The 20,701-nt window shown below is 41.1% G+C and overlaps 1 protein-coding gene across 3 annotated transcripts in view; it reads left to right on the top strand.

The window, feature by feature from the left end:
* The window catches only part of ehbp1 (EH domain binding protein 1), a 377,463-nt gene that overhangs the window by 351,872 nt on the left and 4,890 nt on the right, over positions 1-20,701 (top strand). For all 3 annotated transcript variants that reach the window (XM_067989531.1, XM_067989529.1, XM_067989530.1), the window contains one exon: positions 2,789-2,862. In XM_067989531.1, the coding sequence (XP_067845632.1) occupies positions 2,789-2,862 (74 nt within the window). The remainder of the gene's footprint in view (positions 1-2,788; positions 2,863-20,701) is intronic.

Here is a 20,701-nt window from a genome sequence, read left to right as displayed (position 1 = left end):
GGACAGATGTGTCTGTAAGAGGTAGGTTGGTGAGGATGCAGTCAAGAAGGTTACTTGCTCAAGTTGGTTCCCTCGCCACCTGACAACGGCCCAGTCCAGCAGCTTGGTCCTTCAGGACTTGGCTGCCTCAGTTAGTGGTGGTACTACTAAGCTACTCTTGGTGATAGTCCCCCACCCAGAGTATATTCTGATGTACAAAGGGACCTGGGTGTCCTTGTACACCAGTCACTGAAAGCAAACATGCAGGTGCAGCAAGCAGTTAGGAAGGCAAATGGTATGTTGGCCTTCATTGCAAGAGAATTTGAGTACAGGAGCAAGGATGTCTTACTGCAGTTACACAGAGCCTTGGTGGGACCACACCTGAAATATTGTGTGCAGTTTTGGTCTCCTTCCCTAAGAAAGGATATACTTGCCATAGAGGGAGTGCAGCGAAGGTTCACCAGACTGATTCCTGGGATGGCAGGACTGTCGTATGAGGAGAGATTGGGTCGACTCGGCCTGTATTCACTCGAGTTTAGAAGAATGAGAGGGGATCTCATTGAAACATTGAGGATGTTTCCCCTGGCTTGGGGGTCCAGAACGGGGGGGGGTCACAATCTCAGGATATACGGGGTAGGACATTTAGGACTGAGATGAGGAGAAATTTCTTCACTCAGAGGGTGGTGAACCTGTGGAATTCTCTACCACAGAAGACTGTGGAGGCCAAGTCACTGAATATATTTAAGAAGGAGCTAGATAGATTTCTAGACACAAAAGGCATCAAGGGATATGGGGAGAGAGCGGGAATATGGTATTGAGATAGAGGATCAGCCATGATCATATTGAATGGCGGAGCAGGCTCGAAGGGCTGAATGGCCTACTCCTGCTCCTATTTTCTATGTTTCTATGATCTTCTCCCAAGCGATGTTCAACATGGAGGAGTACTGATTCGTCAATTGGATTGGCGAGGCGGGAATGGTAGGCACCAGGACATTTCCTGTGGGACAGGATGTACCAGGGTTAGTGATGGAGAAGTCTGGGATTTTGGCTGATAGATATGATTCTGTGATTATGACAATGTCAGGCTGTTGCTGGACTAGTCTGTGGAACAATCCTCCCAACTTGGAAACTAGTCCCCAGATCTTAGTGAGGAAGCAAAGTTAACTTAGCTGAAATTGCGTAAGTCTTGTCCTGATATGATGTCTGGGTTATTATGGATCTATCTGATATTCTTATTTTTGAATTTTGTCACGATTTTTTGTCAGCTGCTTCAGAGGGTATTAAAGGTCAGTCACGTAGTGTGTACTGGAGTCACGTGCATGCTAGTCTTGAAGGACACTAGTGAACCAGTTGGTTTTTTTTTAACAAAATGGCAGCTTTTAGGGTTATTTTCCTGGCATTTGCCCATAAATTAACAAATTTATTAAATTCAATTCCATAACTAGCTTAGATGGGATTTGAACGCATGATCTCTGGGTTACTACCAGTACCATAATTACACAACTGTCCCTATTATTGCACTTACATTGCTACTTTCAAAAGTTATGAAAACTGCTGTTAATTCTCAAATTATCCATCATCTTGAAAGTTCTGGCTCAATCCATTATTGCCAATATGGTTCTGAGCATGGGAATTCCATTGGTAATTGTTTGCCTGTATTATGCACATCTGGAAATCTCCTCTTCAACATTTTGTTGAACCGTTCGATATTGCCTTGGACATCTCCAAACTTTTAACAAGATCTCATACTGTGCACATCTGAATAAGATACCATCATATAGCCTCCCACCAAACTATGTTCATAGCTATCAAGTTTCCTCTCAAAACGCTTTATTTGCTGGGTTATCCTCCAGCTCTGTTTCCGTTAACTCACGGTTCCCAGGACTCTGTCTTACTCTGTTCCTTCTGCATACCAATAAACTCTTTCATTCAACATCCAACACTATCCACTCCTTTGCTGAATGCCTCCCAAATCTCCTTTGTTGCTGAAGATTCTTTCCAAGAAATGTATTTCTACTTGATTCTAAAAGCTTATTTTCCTTTAAACAATTCCTAACTCTATAAAGTCCCAACTTCTTCCAAGACTCGAATACTGTCCTCATATTGAGGATGCTCTCCAAGTATCCCTGCTGAATGAGATGAAAAAGCTTGTCAACTGATGCTCTTCTCAACTTTCCTCTTTTTTTTAATTTCAAAATTGTAAACTCACAATCCTCTACACTCTTCCCCACATTCCTACTGTGTTGAAATCAAGACTCATTGCATAGCCTCCTACTTTAACTTATTTTTTTCCAGGACCTCAAAAACTGTGGAACTGCATTTCTCCTTATTCTTTCATTCAACCTACAGTCTTCAGGTTTTTAAAACCCAGGCTTGGCATTGCCTAATCCCTGCTACCTGATGTACTTTGTTTTCTCTTTCTTTCCTAGTCTCAACCTGGGAGCCCATTGTATGAGGTTGATTTCAAACAACTGTATTCCACAACTAGCTCTCCTGCCTAGACCCAAGAAAAATCAAAAGACAAGTGTACCTAGTGTCAAATCTAATTTTGCCCTTTTTCCAAATAATTGAATAGAGCTTACACCAATAGAAATTATGTAATATTGTATGATATGCAGCACACTATTTTTAAATCCACCATAATTAGAACTCACTATCAATGAAAGTTTGTGTATCAGTCATTTGGAGTAGATTAAAGGTTTGAGGAAAGACAATGGTCAGTCCCGGTAATCAATGAATCTTAAAGGTTGCTTTTAGTCAGTAATGATTTGTTAATTACCGTATTGATGAACTTTTTTGACTTGCCTAGGGAAAAAGAACACGATCTTGAGAGACGCTTTGAGCTGCTAAATAGAGAATTACGAGCTATGCTTGCAATAGAAGGTAAGTGATGAGTGGTTATTAATCATTTTTCAAAATTATTTATATTTATTTTCCTTTTCAAAGCCTCAATCACTTTATATTTTGGAAAAGTTAACTGTTCATAAATTCACCTGGGCTAAGTGCCCAAAAGAATCCTCATCATTGCAAACACAGTATCTGACTTTAAAAGAAACAGTATGACCTATATTTAGAAATTAAAACTAGTACAAATGTACTTTAAAAAATTTAATATCAAGTTATTTGAATAACTGCGAAATTCTAAATGTATTTGTATTCATATTGACAGTATCTGTTACAATAACTTTTATCTCCTGAATACTCTAGACTTGCAATAACTTGAGGGTGAAAAATGCATTTGAAAATCTTGGAAATTCTTTTCTTTTTCAAGCAAATGCCATCTGGTATTGACTGTGGCATTGTCTGCAAAATAAAACAATTGCAATCAATGCAAATTGATTTTACTGTTATGTATTGACCTTGTTAGCCTTTGACTGGACACAATTATGTCTTTCTTCACCTGATAAGATACCTGAGCCATTATAAATCAATTCTAATTTATTTCACAGATTCTGCCACTGGCATATTTTGACTGGAATTAAACTGCAATTGGTTCATTTCAGTGTTACATTGTTCATCTTGCCAGCTAATGTGCTCTTACCAAGAGGTAATTCATGTAGAACAGTTTTTTTGTAAAACCAAAAGCAAGGATTTTTTTAACATGTTCTCGAAGAAAAAAGCATAAATCGCAGTAGGTACATTTTCCCAGAACAATATGATCAGAGACTGATGCAAATTAGTGCTTTTTTTTCCCTCCAAATAAATTAAATGTATAATTTATTGGTCACTGTCCAACTTGTTGAAGTGTTTAGTACAAGTACAATTAGTCAGTTATTACAGCTGTTAAATCTGTTCAACAAATAGTGTGGTAGAAATAGTATATAAATACAATAGAAATACAAAATAATAAAGAAGTGAGCATGGGTATGAATTGTTACTTTCGCTTTGTGAAGTGCATTTTTCCCCTGTGATGTAATTTGTAAGGGAACAAAAATGTACAAGTACAGCTTCACTATAGCTGCAAATTTGTATTTGTTGTGAATTTACAGCAGATGCAGCTCAAAGCACCCAGAATAAACAATTAGTAGTTATTTGCTGTAATCATAGATAAGAGTAAAAACTCCCACATCACTTCTTGTCGTCTATGCATTTCTGGACTGAAATTCAGAGATTAACATCAGGGTACTATAAACAGCATGATCCAAATCTCTGTCTGGATTTAACCTAGAAAAACTGATGGTGCATGCATTGGGCACATAATTTATTACCTCCTAAGGGATAACAATTCAAATCACCCTGCCTCAAGCTGTATAAACAAAATGACAATGATATTCTATAACATGTATTTAGGAAATTATTAATCTGAATAACTGATCTTGCTAAACTTTTTAGTTTATCCCAAGACAAATTTTTATTTTAAAAAGTATGAATTATTTAATAAATGGAAACAAAATAAATTGTTCTTTTTATTACTGAACATTAAAACAATCTGTAGTGTTCTGCTGCCTTGAGAGCCATACGGATATATCATCTCAGTTAATGGTTATTCAGGAAGAGATATCTAATGTTCATAGTAACAAATATGTAATTATCAGTCTTCCCGATTTCAATCCCAGGGGTTTTCCAGTTCTGCAGATAGTGCTGTAACCACTGATGACATGACAGTGAAAAAGAGTTGTGCAGTCAGTGGTCCCATTCATATCAGTGTTTTCCAGACAGGTATGCTGATTTCTTGGTCTGTTGATGACAGAGTAGAGTAGACAGTTCAGTAGACTGTGCAGGACTCATTGATAGCATGTGAAGGCAGTTTATCCAACTCTTCTTGACCTATTGATGTCAGTAGCATGTGAGCACTTTCTTGTGCAGTTGCTGACCATTGTGTTGGTTATGTGTGGACAGTTTCTCCTTGACCACTTCACGAAGCAGTTATGTGGATGCTCAGTAATCTCTGAAAGGTCAGTATTCTCCATGTGCTATCGCAATTGAGATACTGTGTTGGAAACTTGGACAGCCCATGCTGAAATATACATTGCCATTCAGCTTGTGGGTTGTGACGAGGTCAACAGACCTATCAACAAAGAAAGCTGTAGATAGAATAAGGTTAATTGTGATACCCAATCACTTTCATAGCATCAGATCCAATCTCAAGTGGCATTACAGCATTGGATGCATTTGATTTGGAGAATGTCTCATCCTTCTGTGAAGCCTTTAGGTTGAAATTTCCATTTGTATCATATTAGTTCTGAAGAAAAGTGCTATGTTGTCGACATCCAAGCTAGTACTTTTCTGCAACAATAGAAAACATTTAACTGGGGTTAACTGAACTTCACCAAATGTATGAAAGATTGAGGCAGTTTGCTAAGAGATTTGATCATATTTTTACTACATTTTCTTTATTTCTTATTCTACATCTGGCTCATTACTTGAATTTGTCTGAAAAATATACTTAGGCTCACCAGAGTTTGGAAAGGATTTTTTCCCCCATATGTTGTATATGGCACATAATACAATTGGTCTTTTATAAGACACTCCAGTTCCCTGGACTGTCCCACATACATACACACACTTCATTACAATTATCATTCAACAATAAATTCTTTGTTGCTTTTTTCCCCTTTTAGTTTTAGAGGAAATGTAAGCCATGATGTGGTCAGCGAATGTATAGGAAGTAACTGTGTGTTACTAATTAAACTGCTTAATGTAAAAATAAGGTAAAGTGTGTAGTAAAATAATGAATTTGTATAAAGATCCCTGTATGTGAGCATGTAGGCATTTTAATTGATCAGTTTTTGCTGCTGCATTCATTTAATTACAAATTTAGAATCCGGTTAGGATTTTTTAATGTCTGGATTGAAATAAAAATGAAATGCTGTATTTGTTCTCATTTAAAACATTCTACTGATCACATTTTAACACAAAAAATGAGCATGGTATTTGGAGGGTGTTTTAAAACTGCCACAATTGAAGAGGTAATATTATCTACCTAAATTATATCACAGCAGTGTCAATTGCATGTTTTTGCAGTTTTGGACATCAAATAAATACATGTCGTTGGTCTTGAGTGCCTGCTCATGTTTTGTTTATACATGGCCTAAGGATAGTCTCTAAAACATTCTGTTTTTTATTGTTAACCCACGAAATGGATCTTACTCTGGATTTTGCTCTGCTTTATTCACTCTCAGTTTGTAGTTTGAAGTGCAAGCTCTTCTAAAAGGATTTATGCATAGGTTCACTATTTTTGTAGTTACGGTTTATATGATAAGCTTTTTTATATTTAAAATCAATATGTAATCCTGTGAAGGAGCTTATCCCCCTAAAACCCCATTTGTAAATCTATTTTAGCTTTGTTGCACGGTGCAGCCACAGTATTCCAGAGATTGATTAGGTCCAGCAGTAGAATCCTATCAAATGGACGCTCTGATGATGCTGCAAACACTTTCTGGAACGCTAGTTGACTGGGACTGAAGATAAGACCAGATTGCAATCCCCAGTGCATCATTCACAACAAAATGTTAATTTTCAGAAATTTACAGCCTAATTCATTGAAACAACAATTTTATAAGTACAACATCCATATGTTTGTACTTTAACTTAGTATAAGGTAGTATATAGCCAATAACTAGCTTTTAGTCTACAATATTGTATTAAACAATATTTGATTTTTAATCTAAAAGTCTTTGGTTATAATTTATCAATTAAAAAGCAGCCTTAAAATGATTATTTGAGTAAGTGCATTGTGTGAATTAATTCCCCTTGTTACTTTATCAGAGAGCAAAATTTAAGAATTATATATCTAATATGTATCTACTTATTCATGATGGTAAGCATTTTATTTTTTCTGTTTAAATTGGAGATAAAAGTTTTAAATCCCGAGATTGTATGCTGCTGGGGTTGTAATTTTTGATGAAAGTATTAATTTTTATTGGTAGCTGGCCTCTTTCCTCTATATTTGATGCTGAGCATTCAAGTATGAATTCATATTGTAGGACAATGAAATATATGGATTAGACCAGCTGCTCTTGTCCCAAGTATGTAAGCAGCAAAGAATGAAGTTAATGGATTTTTTTGCATTGAAATGTTTAAAATGTTTTTGTAATAGAAGTCATTAGGGTAAGGAAGTTACATTTACTCACATAAGCATCAAAACATTTTCTGATTGAAACGTTCTTCAATTAGGTTTGATTACTCGCTGCACGGCGGAAGGGGTGGTGGGTGGTGAGGGAGGGAGTGTTTAGTCATGATGTTCCGGCCATCATGGTGTGGGGCAGGCTTGATGGACCGGCTGGTCTTTTCCTGCCTGTCAATTTCATATGTTTGTACTTGCCTCACTACAAAAGTTGAATTTTATGCTGAGCATGCAGTTCCAATTACACTTTTTTTGATGTCTGTCCCTCAAATTTTCTGCCCTCCTCGACTGAAGGCACTGACTTATGCAAGGGTATATTTCCATGAGTGCCAGCCACCCTCTGTACCTTGTCCATGTCCCCCATCTGTGAGTTTAGACAGTGAATGTTGGTTGGATATCCTATCATAGGAGATCATTCAACCAAGCCTGAAGCTGTCCTCCCCGAACATCCACAAAACCAGTTTCTTGCAGGAAGATTCATTTAATTCTCTATAGTTGTAACAGATTTTCAAAGAAAAAGCTACTATGAAGTAGTAAGACCATGATGTGAATTTCTTGTAAATTATACTGTGGCCTCAATCTGTTCACATTTTTGAAAATTAGAAATTATTGTTATGGTATTATTCGAGGTTCGCCAGAGAATATTGCTAATGTTTATTGTGCATCCCCTTCACGAGAATGAACCCTCAGCGTTTCAACTTTCATTTGACTATTAAGATGGTCAAAAACTATGCCTGACCTCAAGTATGCAATATACCTTTTTGACAAAACAACATGTCCTTAAACTTATAAAATAGTGGAAAGTTTCATAACCAAAAGTTGTGACTCACTAATATAGATTCCTTTGGTGTATGGGTAGATTCACAGAGGTTGCAGGGAACTGGGAAACCAGTGGATCAGGCTGTTTAAACAAAACTCTGCAGTGTCACGCTTGTTAGTATAGTTGTACAAAGAAATTGGAGCATAGTAACCACAGGCCTTTGATTATGGGCAACATAGTGTAGCACAGATGTAGCAAGTGGAGAGGCTTCAACCATTCTCAGTGGGTGATAATTGCTGTGGTCAGTCGCCTGTTAATTTGCTGTTCACTCCCTTCCCCCATTATGAAGGGCTTTTTTTCTTCATCTAACCATTTTGATTAAAGTACCTTTAAAATGTGAATAGGTTTAATACTGTTCTTTTTCTGTTCTCTTCAACCAAAATATTCAATTTGTAATGATTTATATAAACAAATTTGGCTCAGAGACGCTCCTCACTTCCAGTTCAATGTGCAAATGAACTGTGTGTTGTGGCACGGACTCATACAGGCCAGAAAGGTCTCAAGTTTGATCCCTGCTCTGTGCTGTGTTAGCCAACCTCAATCAGGATAAGAGTGGGGTTTTTAGTTATAATTTGGCTCAGCATTCCTGGGCTAGGGAGGCTACAGTCAACCAGGCTTCCTGGTGTTAATTTTTGTGGAAGTGTACATATGTAGATGAGGACTGGGTTAGTCTTGGCTGTGATCTCCTCTCCCCCTTTGTCAAATAGCCCCTTGATGCTCACTGTCTAAATTCGCATATGAAAAATGGTTCATTGGCTGAAATATCAGAGGAACTCATTGCATGTGGAACTGTATCCCAGCTTGAATCACTGCATTCACGAGGAAGGGAAGGAGAAAAATTGCAAGAAAGAATAAATAATAGATTCAGTTTCAAAACTATATTAAAGGTAATGAGAACAAAAACTTACATTTCTGTAGCACTCGTCATGTGCGGTAATGTGCATGCTTTACAACAAGGAGAGAAACAACAGTGGACACCAACCGGGAAGGAAGGAAAAGGAAATGGAGAGTATTATTTTGGCAGGCCAAAGACACAAAGAGAAGAGGTGGTTTTTGAAAACAGAGAGGGAGATCACAAGGTGAAAGAAACTAGGCACGATGTTCCAGAGGACAGGGGTATAGTGGCTGAACAAGCAGTCACCGATAGTGAAGCTAAGGGAGCAGGGCACAGAAAAAGCCCAGTGATGGAAGAGTAGAGGGTGCATGTGGGAGTGCAAGTCTGGAAGAAATTACTATGATAGAGTGGAGCAAAGCTATGGAGGGAGTTTAAAGCAACGACTAGAATTCTGAAGTCAACTCATTAGGGCAGAAAGCGAAAATGTTTAAATCAATGTAATACCTGTGTTGACGCGGTTTTGAGCGGATAGAGCAGTGCTGTGCAGGTAGTCTGTAGAAAACGGATGTTGGAGGAGGGTGATATGGTCAACAATGTCAAAGGACAAAAATACAGTGAAAACCCTTCAAATCCAGTGGGTTGCTTTGTGGAGTATATATATATAAGGATATGGATTTAACACTATTAAAACTAGAAATATAAATGCTGTATAAATGCTGAACAAGGATTTATATTGCAAGGTTCAAGATTAAGTTTTTAAAACAACTGGTAAATATTTTCAATTATTTATAAAACATATACACTATGTTCTCTCATTCCAACTAATTCCTATCAAAGTAGAAAAGTGTAAAATGTTAGCCATAATTTCACAATATGTGATGCCACATCTTGCCCAAGTGAGTTGTGGTGATTTATTGCACAAATTAAATATACCAGTTCTTCCGAAGGGACCATTCCCTCCGCGACACCCTGGTCCACTCTTCTCACCTCACCTCCAATATCCGCTCTCCTCCCCACGGCACCTTCCCGTGCGAGAGCAGGAGATGCAACACCTGCCCCTTCACCTCCTCCCTTCCCACCACCCAATGCCCCAAACACTCCTTCTAGGTGAAACAATGATTTACTTGTACTTCATAGTGTCATAGTAGATACTGCACAGGAGGAGGCTATTCGGCCCATCGTGCCTATGCCGGCTGTTTGAAAGAGCTATCCAATTAGTCCTATTCCTCTGCTCTTTCCCCATAGCCCTATAATTTTTTTCCCTTCAAGTTTTTATCCAATTCCCTTCTCATAGAGTCATAGAGTTATACAGCACGGATAGAGGCCCTTCGGCCCATCGTGTCCACGCCGGCCATCAGCCCTGTCTACTCTAATCCCATATTCCAGCATTTGGTCCGTAGCCTTGTATGCTATGGCATTTCAAGTGCTCATCCAAATGCTTCTTGAATGTTGTGAGGGTTCCTGCCTCCACAACCCTTTCAGGCAGTGAGTTCCAGACTCCAACCACCCTCTGGGTGAAAAAGTTCTTTCTCAAATCCCCTCCAAACCTCCCGCCTTTTACCTTGAATCTATGTCCCCTTGTTATAGAACCCTCAACGAAGGGAAAAAGCTCCTTAGTATCCATCCTATCTGTGCCCCTCATAATTTTGTACACCTCAATCATGTCCCCCCTCAGCCTCCTCTGCTCCAAGGAAAACAAACCCAATCTTCCCAGTCTCTCTTCATAGCTGAAGCGCTCCAGCCCTGGTAACATCCTGGTGAATCTCCTCTGCACCCTCTCCAAAGCGATCACATCCTTCCTGTAGTGTGGCGACCAGAACTGCACACAGTACTCCAGCTGTGGCCTAACCAGTGTTTTATACAGCTCCATCATAACCTCCTTGCTCTTATATTCTATGCCTCGGCTAATAAAGGCAAGTATCCCATATGCCTTCTTTACCACCTTATCTACCTGTTCCGCCGCCTTCAGGGATCTGTGAACTTGCACACCAAGATCCCTCTGACCCTCTGTCTTGCCTAGGGTCCTCCCATTCATTGTGTATTCCCTTGCCTTGTTAGTCCCTCCAAAGTGCATCACCTCGCACTTTTCTGGGTTAAATTCCATTTGCCACTGTTCCGCCCATCTGACCAACCCATCTATATCGTCCTGCAGACTGAGGCTATCCTCCTCGCTATTTACCACCCTACCAATTTTTGTATCATCAGCGAACTTACTGATCATACCTTTTACATTCATATCCAAGTCATTAATGTAGACCACAAACAGCAAGGGACCCAGCACCGATCCCTGTGGTACCCCACTGGCCACAGGCTTCCAGTCACAAAAACAACCTTCGACCATCACCCTCTGCCTTCTGCCACTAAGCCAGTTTTGTATCCAAAGTGCCAAGGCACCCTGGATTCCATGGGCTCGTACCTTCTTGACCAGTCTCCTGTGGGGGACTTTATCGAAGGCCTTACTGAAATCCATGTATACCACATCCACTGCGTTACCCTCATCCACACGCCGAGTCACCCCCTCAAAAAATTCAATCAAATTAGTCAGACATGATCTTCCCTTGACAAAGCCATGTTGACTATCCCTGATTAATCCTTGCTTCTCCAAGTGGAGACTAATTTTGTCCTTCAGAATTTTTTCCAATAATTTTCCTACCACTGATGTTAGGCTCACTGGCCTGTAGTTCCCCGGTTTTTCCCTACTCCCCTTCTTGAATAATGGTATTACATTAGCGGTTCTCCAGTCCTCTGGCACATTCCCTGTGGCCAGAGAGGTTCTGAATATATGTGTCAGAGCCCCCGCAATCTCCTCCTTTGCCTCACACAGTAGCCTGGGATACATTTCGTCCGGGCCTGGGGATTTATCCATTTTTAGGCCTGCTAAAACCGCCAATACCTCCTCCCGCTCGATGTTAATATGTTCGAGTATATCACAGTCCCCCTGCCGTATTTCTATGTCTACATCGTCCTTCTCCATAGTGAAAACAGATGCAAAAAATTCATTTAGAACCCCTCCTACATCTGCCGGCTCCACACACAGATTGCCATTTTTGTCCCTAATGGGCCCTATTTTTTCCCTAGTCATCCTCTTACCCTTAATATACTTATAAAACATCTTAGGATTTTCCTTTATTTTGCTCGCCAGTGTTATTTCATGGCCCCTCCTTGATCTCCTAATTTCTTTTTTAAGTATCCCCCTGCACTTTTTGTACTCCTCTAGGGCTTCCTCCGTCTTTAGCCTTTTGTATCTGCCAAAAGCCCTCCTTTTTTTCCTAATCCATTCTCGTATATCCCCTGACATCCAAGGTTCCCTGGAGTTCTTGGAACCACCCTTGACCTTTACGGGAACATGTTGCCATTGTATGGTCTCAGTCTCCCTTCTGAAAGACTCCCATTGCTCCGATGCGTATTTTCGTACAAGCAGTTGATCCCAGTCCATTTTGGCCAGATCCTGCCTTATCCTATTAAAATCGGCCTTCCCCCAATTTAGAACCTTTATTTCCGGCCCCTCCCTGTCCTTTTCCATGACCACCTTAAATCTCACCGAATTATGGTCACTCTCACCAAAGTGCTCACCTACTAGCACTTCTTCCACTTGGCCGGCCACATTCCCTAGAATTAGGTCCAGTACCGCCCCCTCTCTTGTAGGACTTTCTACATGCTGGCTCAAAAAGCTCTCCTGGATGCACGTTAAGAATTTTGTACCCTCTAAGCCTTTTACACTCTGAGTATCCCAGTTAATATTGGGGAAGTTGAAATCCCCCACTATTATTACCCTATTATTTGCACAATTTTCTGAGATTTGCCTACATATCTGTTCCTCTATCTCCCCCTGACTGTTTGGGGGCCTATAGTACACTCCCATCAAAGTGCTTGCCCCCTTTTTGTTTTTAAGCTCCACCCATATGGCCTCATTAGAGGAACCTGCTAATATATCATCCCTCCTTATGGCAGTAATTGATTCTTTAATTAATATTGCGACCCCCCCTCCTCTTATACCTCCCCCTCTGTCTCGCCTGAAGATTCTGTACCCCGGAATATTGAGCTGCCAGTCTTGCCCCTCCCTCAACCATGTCTCTGTGACAGCAACAATATCATACTCCCATGTGTTTATCAACACCTTCAGTTCATCCACCTTATTCGCAAGACTCCTTGCATTAAAATAGATGCCATCCAGCCTTGCCCTCACATATTTGCCCTGTCTTCCAAGCTGACTTGTTTTTTTCTCTATATTTGGCTGCACATCACCCCCTATTGTAGCTCCACTCTGTATCCCATCCCCCTGCCAAGTTAGTTTAAACCCCCCCCCAACAGTGCTAGCAAACCTCCCCGCAAGGATATTTGTCCCGCTCTGGTTCAGGTGCAACCCGTCCGACTTGTACAAGTCCCACCTTCCCCAGAAGCAGGCCCAGTGATCCAGGAAACTGAAACCCTCCCTCCTGCACCAACTCTTTAGCCACGCATTCATCTGTTCTATCCTCCTATTTCTATACTCACTAGCCCGTGGCACTGGGAGTAATCCAGAGATTACAACCTTTGAGGTCCTGCTCTTTAATCTGCTACCTAGCTCCCTAAATTCTTGATGCAGGACCTCATCTCCCTTCCTACCTATGTCGTTGGTCCCAATGTGGACCATGACCTCTGTCTGCTCACCCTCCCCCTTGAGAATGCCCTGTAGCCGCTCAGTGACATCCATGACCCTGGCACCAGGGAGGCAACAAACCATCCTGGAGTCACGTTTACGGCCACAGAAACGCCTGTCTGTTCCCCTTACGATAGAATCCCCTACCACTATAGCTCTTCCACTCTTTTTCCTCCCAGCCTGTGCAGCAGAGCTACCCCTGGTGCCAGGAAGTTGGCTGCTGCTGCCTTCCCCTGATAAGTCATCCCCCTCTTCTGAAAGTTATTATTGAATCTGCTTCCACCGCCCTTTCAGGCAGTGCATTCTAGACCATTACAAATCGCTGGTAAAAAAAAATGTTTCCTCATGTCGCCTCTGGCTCTTTTGCCTTAAATCTGCGCCTCTGGTTACCGATCCATCTGCCATTGGAAACAGTTTCTCCTTGTTTACTCTGTGAAAAACGTTCATGATTTTGAACACCTCTATCAAATCTCCCCTTAACCTTCTCTGCTTTAAGAAGAACAATCCCAGCTTCTCCAGTCTCTCCATGTAACTGAAGTCCCTCATCCCTGGTACCATTCTAGTAAATCTCTTCTGCACCCTCTCTAAGGCTTTGACATCCTTCCTAAAGTGTGGTGCCCAGAATTGGACACAATACTCCAGCTGAGGCTTAACCAGTGTTTTATAAAGGTTTAGCATAACTTTGTTGCTTTTGTACTCTGTGCCTCTATTAATAAATGTAAACAATTTTACAACACCAAGTTATAGTCCAACGATTTTATTTTTAATCCCACAAGCTTTCGGGGGCTTTCCCCTTCCTCAGGCGGTGTGGAGATGGCAGATGGATCTCCACACCGCCTGAGGAAGGGGAAAGCCCCCGAAAGCTTGTGGGATTAAAAATAAAATCGTTGGACTATAACTTGGTGTTGTAAAATTGTTTACAATTGTTAACCCCAGTCCATCACCGGCATCTCCACATCACTCTATTAATAAAGCCCAGGATCCCATATGCTTTTTTAACAGCCTCCTCAACTTGTCCTGCCACCTTCAATGATTTGTGCACATACACCCCCAGGTCTCTCTGTTCCTGCACCCCCTTTAGAATTGTACCCTTTAGTTTATATTGCCTCTCCTCATTCTTCCTACCAAAATGCATCACTTCACACTTCTCTGCGTCATATTTCATCTGCCATGTGTCTGCCCATTTCACCAGCATGTCTATGTTCTCCTGAAGTCTGTTACTTGCTCTTTCATGCTCTATATTTTTCATAGCCCTATATTTTTTTTCCCTTCAAGTATTTATCCAATTCCCTTTTGAAAGTTACTATTGAACCTGCTTCCACCGACCTTTCAGGCAGTGCATTCCAGACCATTACAAATCGCTGTGTAAAAAAATGTTTCCTCTTGTTGCCTCTGGCTTTTTTGCTGATCACCTTAAATCTGTGTCCTCTCGTTACCGACCTGTCTGCCATTGGAAACATTGTTTACTACATTTCTGAGTTTCGTGTTATCCTGCAAACTTTGAAATTATATCCTCTATACCCAAGTCCAGGTCATTAATATATATCAAAAAGAGCAGTGGTCCTAATACTGACCCCTGGGGAACACCACTGTATACGTCCCTCCAGTCTGAAAAACAACTGTTCACCACTACTCTCTGCTTTCTGTTCCTTAGCCAATTTTGTGTCCACGTTGCCACTGTCCCTTTAATCCCATGGACTTCAATTTTGCTAACAAGTCTATTATGTGGTACTTTATCAAATGCCTTTTGAAAGTCCATATACACAACATCAACTGTACTACCCTCATCAACCCTCTCCATTACTTCATCAAAGAACTCAATCAAGTTAGTCAAACATGATTTTCCTTTAACAAATCCGTGCTGACTTTCATTTATTAGCCCAGACTTTTCCAAGTGCCAATTAATTTTGTCCAGGATTATTGTCTCTAAAAGTTTACCCACCACCGGCGTTAGGCTGACTGGCCTGTAATTGCCGGGTTTATACTCCTCCACTTTTTTGAACAGGGGTGTAACATTTGCAATCCTCCAGTCCTCCAGCACCATCCCCATATCTAAGGAGGATTGGAAGATTGTGGCCAGAGCCTCCGCAATTTCCACCCTTACTTCCCTCAGAAACCTAGGATACATCCCATCTGGACCAGGTGATTTTTCTACTTTGAGTACTGTCAATCTTTTAAGTACATCCTCTTTATCTATTTTTATCCTATCCAATATCTCTACTACCACCTCCTTTACTGCCAGAATGGCAGCACCCTCTTCTCTAGTGAACTTCTTTCAATTTAGTATACTGTATTCGCTGCTCACAATGCAATCTCCTCTGCATTGGGGAGACCAAACGCAGATTGGGTAATTGCTTTGCTGAACACATCCGTTCAGTCCGCAAGCATGACCCTGAGCTTCTGATCGCTTACCATTTTAATTCTCCGTCCCACTCCCACTCTGTCCTCGGCCTCCTACATTGTTCCAGTGAAGCTCAACGGAAGCTCGAGGAACAACACCTCATCTTTTGATTAGGCATTTTACAATCTTCCGGACTCAACATTGATTTCAATAACTTCAGATCATAACCACTGCTCCCATCTTCTCAGACAGCAGGTGCTGGTAATGGTTCTGCTGTTGCCATTTACACCTCCTCTAGACCCATCTTTTGTTTCTTCACTTGTCCCATTACCTTGTACCATCATCCCTTTTGTCATTTAATCACTTCTGCCCTCCACCCCATCACAGACCTTCCCTTTTGTTCTTTCCTCCCCTCCCCTTCTTCCACCCTCTCCCCTCTTTGCCTGGCTGTGTACTTGCTTAAAAACAGTGACACCTTTATTAAAGTTCTGACGAGAGGTCATCAACCAGAAACGTTAACTCTGTTTCTCGCTCCACAGATGCTGCCTGACCTGCTCAGCATTTCTTGTTTTTATATCAGTAACCGCATCATTTGAGTCATATTTTGAATAGTCAATAGATGACTTAATTTGAAATTCATAAATATGAGATCTGTCGCACTTTTTTGATTGCCTCAAATTTCCCAAGAATCAATCAAAAAACAATACAGCAATATGTTCACTCTCTCTCTCTCTCTCTCTCTCTCAATATATAGGGGCGATTTTCCTCTAGGAGCACCTGTTAGACGCCCAGCAGCTGCGGTCACCTTGAGGGGCACTGCGCTGAAGGGCAGGCAATGCCCCTGTTTTTTGCATGGGCTGGGGGATTCCAGCTACAGGCCATCCCATTGGCTGGGCCCTGCAACCTCAAAATGTTGGAGGCCTGGAAAACAGCAGCCAGAAGGCTCCTAGTGCCTCCAATCATCCCGGGGGAGTTTTAAGATAAATTTGAATTGTCTTCAGCCTGGCCTTGCAACGCTTACAGAACTTCTGGTCCGCTGGAGTCTGGGGGCAGGCACTTGCACCAGCTTTCAACAGGCACTCCTGTTGAGGTGCTGAATGAGCAGACTAAGAATAAGAATGAAGCAGGAGATCAGGAACGCCCCCTCCATTTCATTTAAATGCTAAAGTTGGCCCCTGCTAAATGCCAGGCCCAGTTACATTTTCTGGGGGCTTCCCCAGAAACAAGAGAGATCAGATTCTAAGATTGGAGAAAATTTTGGGAGGCATCTACGTATAACGTATACTGAACTTACATCGTTTGCTGCAACTTGCTGTAGATAATGACAGGAAGATCCACTAGTCACACAATAAGTATACAATGATTCTCTAAAGTAGTTAATCCATCATTGTGACTGTTGTACCAACTGATTGGAGCATTATAGCCTTCGATGTCTGTCTTGACACCCATCACTGTTGCCAAATATATGTATGTATGTGTGCATATATATATATAACTCACTCACTCTCTCTCTCTCTCTCTCTCTCTCTCTCTCTCTCACACACTCACACACACACTATACATATGTGTATGTTTTCAATTCAGGAGTAATTAGTGATTTCAAGGAAGTAATCTCACTTGCACACACTTTTGACCCGTAGACTACCCCATGCAGTGTTTTAGTGGCACCCCAAGAATGATCTGCTGCTAAATGTAGCAAAGATCCTCTGACTTATTATCCCTGGAAGCCGTAGGTGAGTAGAGAACAAGGGAGACACACTCATGGATAATTCTCCTGAGGTGTCCCTCATCCCTATAAGAAGGTTCCTGACCTCTGCTCACCACTTCCCCACAACAATGTTACCACAATCAGGACTCGCACCCTGTGATGAAACGCCAATGAATCAAACTACTACATTAACCTGCAAGGTATTCAGTATTATTGGAAAATGTACTGTGCCATATCACATTTAGGATAATATGTTTTATTAAAATTGAATTTCGTATAAGGAAGTTGGAGAAATGGATAGATTGAGAGATTGCCCCATTTTCACAGACACAGCATTGAACAAAAATAACCCAACAATGATTAATTACTTTAAATCATATTGGAAATATGACATTAGAATGAACTCCTGAGCAACAAAATATAGTTAAAATCTGAGGTAGGAAGCAAAAATTGGCAAAGATTCATTACTGGTACTTTGGTTCTTTGTATCTTTTTTACTTAATGGGTAAACTTTTGTCCTTGTCGCAACCATGCAAAACCTCTCTGCACCAATGCAAATGTATTTTCAATCTTGGCATTAGTGTAAAGGGTGATCTTTAAATACTATAAACAGAAAAGTGTCTGAATTTTGTTTGAACTTAGCCCCTACACGCAGAATTTTTTTATCCAGAAATTATATTTTATAGACATTTCATTTTGCTGCTTTCCTTACAGTTTCTCCATCATCTTCGCGATATGCTTTGTGCTAATCTCCTATTTTGCTGGCAATGCTGACTCCAGCAAGGCCACCAAAACAGACCAATTTAGGTACATTTAATCCTGACAAGTTGCAGAATCTGAATATCGCTTTTTTTTTTCCCAGGTACAAATATTTTTACATTTGTGCTAGGAATATAGACGGTAAACATTTACTCTGATCAGTTAAATGGTGCTGAAGTGATTTCTGTTAACTTTGTTGAATATATTAGGCATTATTTTTCTGTTTACCAAATGGATTTCTAATATTGTAGTCATAAATATACATGATTGTGTCAGCTTACTTGTTGTATTTTAACATGATATGACCCCAGTGCAACCAGGTCAAAGGGAAATAATACATTGGGGGCAAAAGGACTTTCAATGTATACTATTCACGCCCATAAATAAAACTTGTTTCAAAAAACTCTTAATTTTCCTACATTTGAGAAAAATAACATATATAGTGCAGCCTGCTGGAGATTCACAGTATTGGGCCGTCAAGCTGGAGGAGAGTCGCTTTACTGATGTGTGTGGCGAGTCTAAGTCCAAATGCTTGTGAATTTTTGAACGTGGGTTCAGCTCTGGAGTTTGCTTTCAAAACTGGAAAGGATGTCAGTCTGTGCTCAACACAGTGTGAGCCACCTGCTGATAGGCCCACCGCATACGTCAGTCAAGCAGCTGTCTTCTGGCTGGGGGTGACGTGACAAGACTCCAGTCGGCATCTTGTGACTGTTAAAATTTGGAATTTCTCCCCAAATGTACACGAAATAAAGCAATATTTATTAACAAGCTTTGTAGCCAGGAAAGTAACTTGCTTTAAAAGTATTTTCAACCCTCATAGTATTCATCCCAGTCAAATCAGTTTTTCTTGTATGGCAATAATTTCATGTTTTCTTTAAGTATATTTCCTTTCCTCTTTAAAATAGTAATTCATGCTGGGGTACAGTTCCAAAAATTCTGACTGCCTTCCAGTACCTCACTCAAGTGGTTTTAATGTGTGATCCTAGACACTGAGGACTGTCAATCGGGTGAGATACCAGTGGAAAATGGAACAGAATCGGGTACCATCCTGAACACAATATCCTTACCCCACTTGCATTTATATAGCGCCTTCTGAGCTGGTTGCTGGCCAACCTATCCCTGCTCAGTGCACGTCAATACTGGCAGGGAGGTGGCGTCTGGCAAGCTGCCCTATTCCACTACTTACTTCCACTATCTCTGCCACAACCACGAGAATGTTGGCAGTAGGCCCTGGGGCAGCAACGGTTAAGCCCCCATAGTCATTGCATGGAGGGAAAGGGCCTTGTAATGGCCTCCTCTCCCTCCATGTCAGCCTTGGCTCAGTGAGTAGCACTGTCACCTCTGAGTCAGAATGTTGTGAGTTGAGCACATAATCCAAGCTGACACTTTAGTGCAGTACTGAGGGAGTACTGCACTGTCAGCGGTGTCATCTTTCGGATGAGACGTTAAACCGAGGTCCCGTCTGCCCTCTCAGGTGGATTTAAAAATCCCACAGCACTATTTTGAAGAAGAGCAGGGAGTTCTCCCCAATGTCCTGGCCAATATTTATCCCTCAACCAACACCTGAAAACAGACTCTCTGGTCATTATCTCATTACTGTTTGTGGGATCTTGCTGTGTGCAAACTAGCCGCCACATTTCCTACATTACAACAGTGACTACACTTCAAAAAAAAAGTACTTCATTGGCTGTAAAGCGCTTTGCGACATCCTGAGGTCGTGAAAGGCGCTATATAAATGCAAGTGTTTCTTTTTCTTTTCCATACGACCCCCCAACATTTTAGGCCTCAGTCTCATTGAGAGCCTAAAACAATCTTGCTGTCCTCATTGGGCTTCTTCTGCCCCCTTTAAATCCCCAGCTGCCTCTTCAGGTGCTGCAGCAGCAAAATTCTATTCTTTGGCAGTGGCAGACTGTTTGGTGGCAGTGATCCTGCTGAAAGGCCACCTTGCTTGCCAGATGAGCCCCAACCCAGGAAAATGAGCCAGGGTCACGGTGAAATCACAGCACCAAAAAATAGAGAATCCAGCCCTGAGTATCAGCAGGCAATTCAGCGATGGAGAGCATTTCAGCCAAAGTTAACGTTCACACATCTGTACTTTCCAGCAGCATGACTCATTGTTACACATTGCATTTATCCACAGAACTATACGGGGGACTGATAGTTGCAACTTTCTACCTTTGTATTAATTTATTCATAGAAGCCTATATTACCATATATATTAAACCACATGCTTGGTCTAAGAAGTCATGATTTGCAAATGATTTATTTCTTGGACCTGACATTTTATTTTTGAACTAACCTCTTCCAGTTACAGCGTCTGTGCTTTCACTGTTTTTTACTCCACCACTCAGCCCTCCCTACATCAATCCTAAATGCCAGCCACTCTACCTATATCTTATTGTTTTACCTCCTGATCTCTCCATCTACAGGTTTTATTGTTTCTGTTTCCAGATCAACTCAATCCCTCCACTTTCCAACCATTTTTTTCTCAATTGGCAACACCAGGTCTGAGGTCAACTACATGTCATTTGACCATTTCACCTGACAGGCCTTT

Source organism: Heptranchias perlo, chromosome 8 (genome assembly GCF_035084215.1).
Source record: "Heptranchias perlo isolate sHepPer1 chromosome 8, sHepPer1.hap1, whole genome shotgun sequence".
In the NCBI taxonomy this organism is placed as follows: domain Eukaryota; kingdom Metazoa; phylum Chordata; class Chondrichthyes; order Hexanchiformes; family Hexanchidae; genus Heptranchias; species Heptranchias perlo.
Note: the sequence above shows the minus strand (reverse complement) of the source record. Positions and strands in the feature narration are given on the sequence as shown.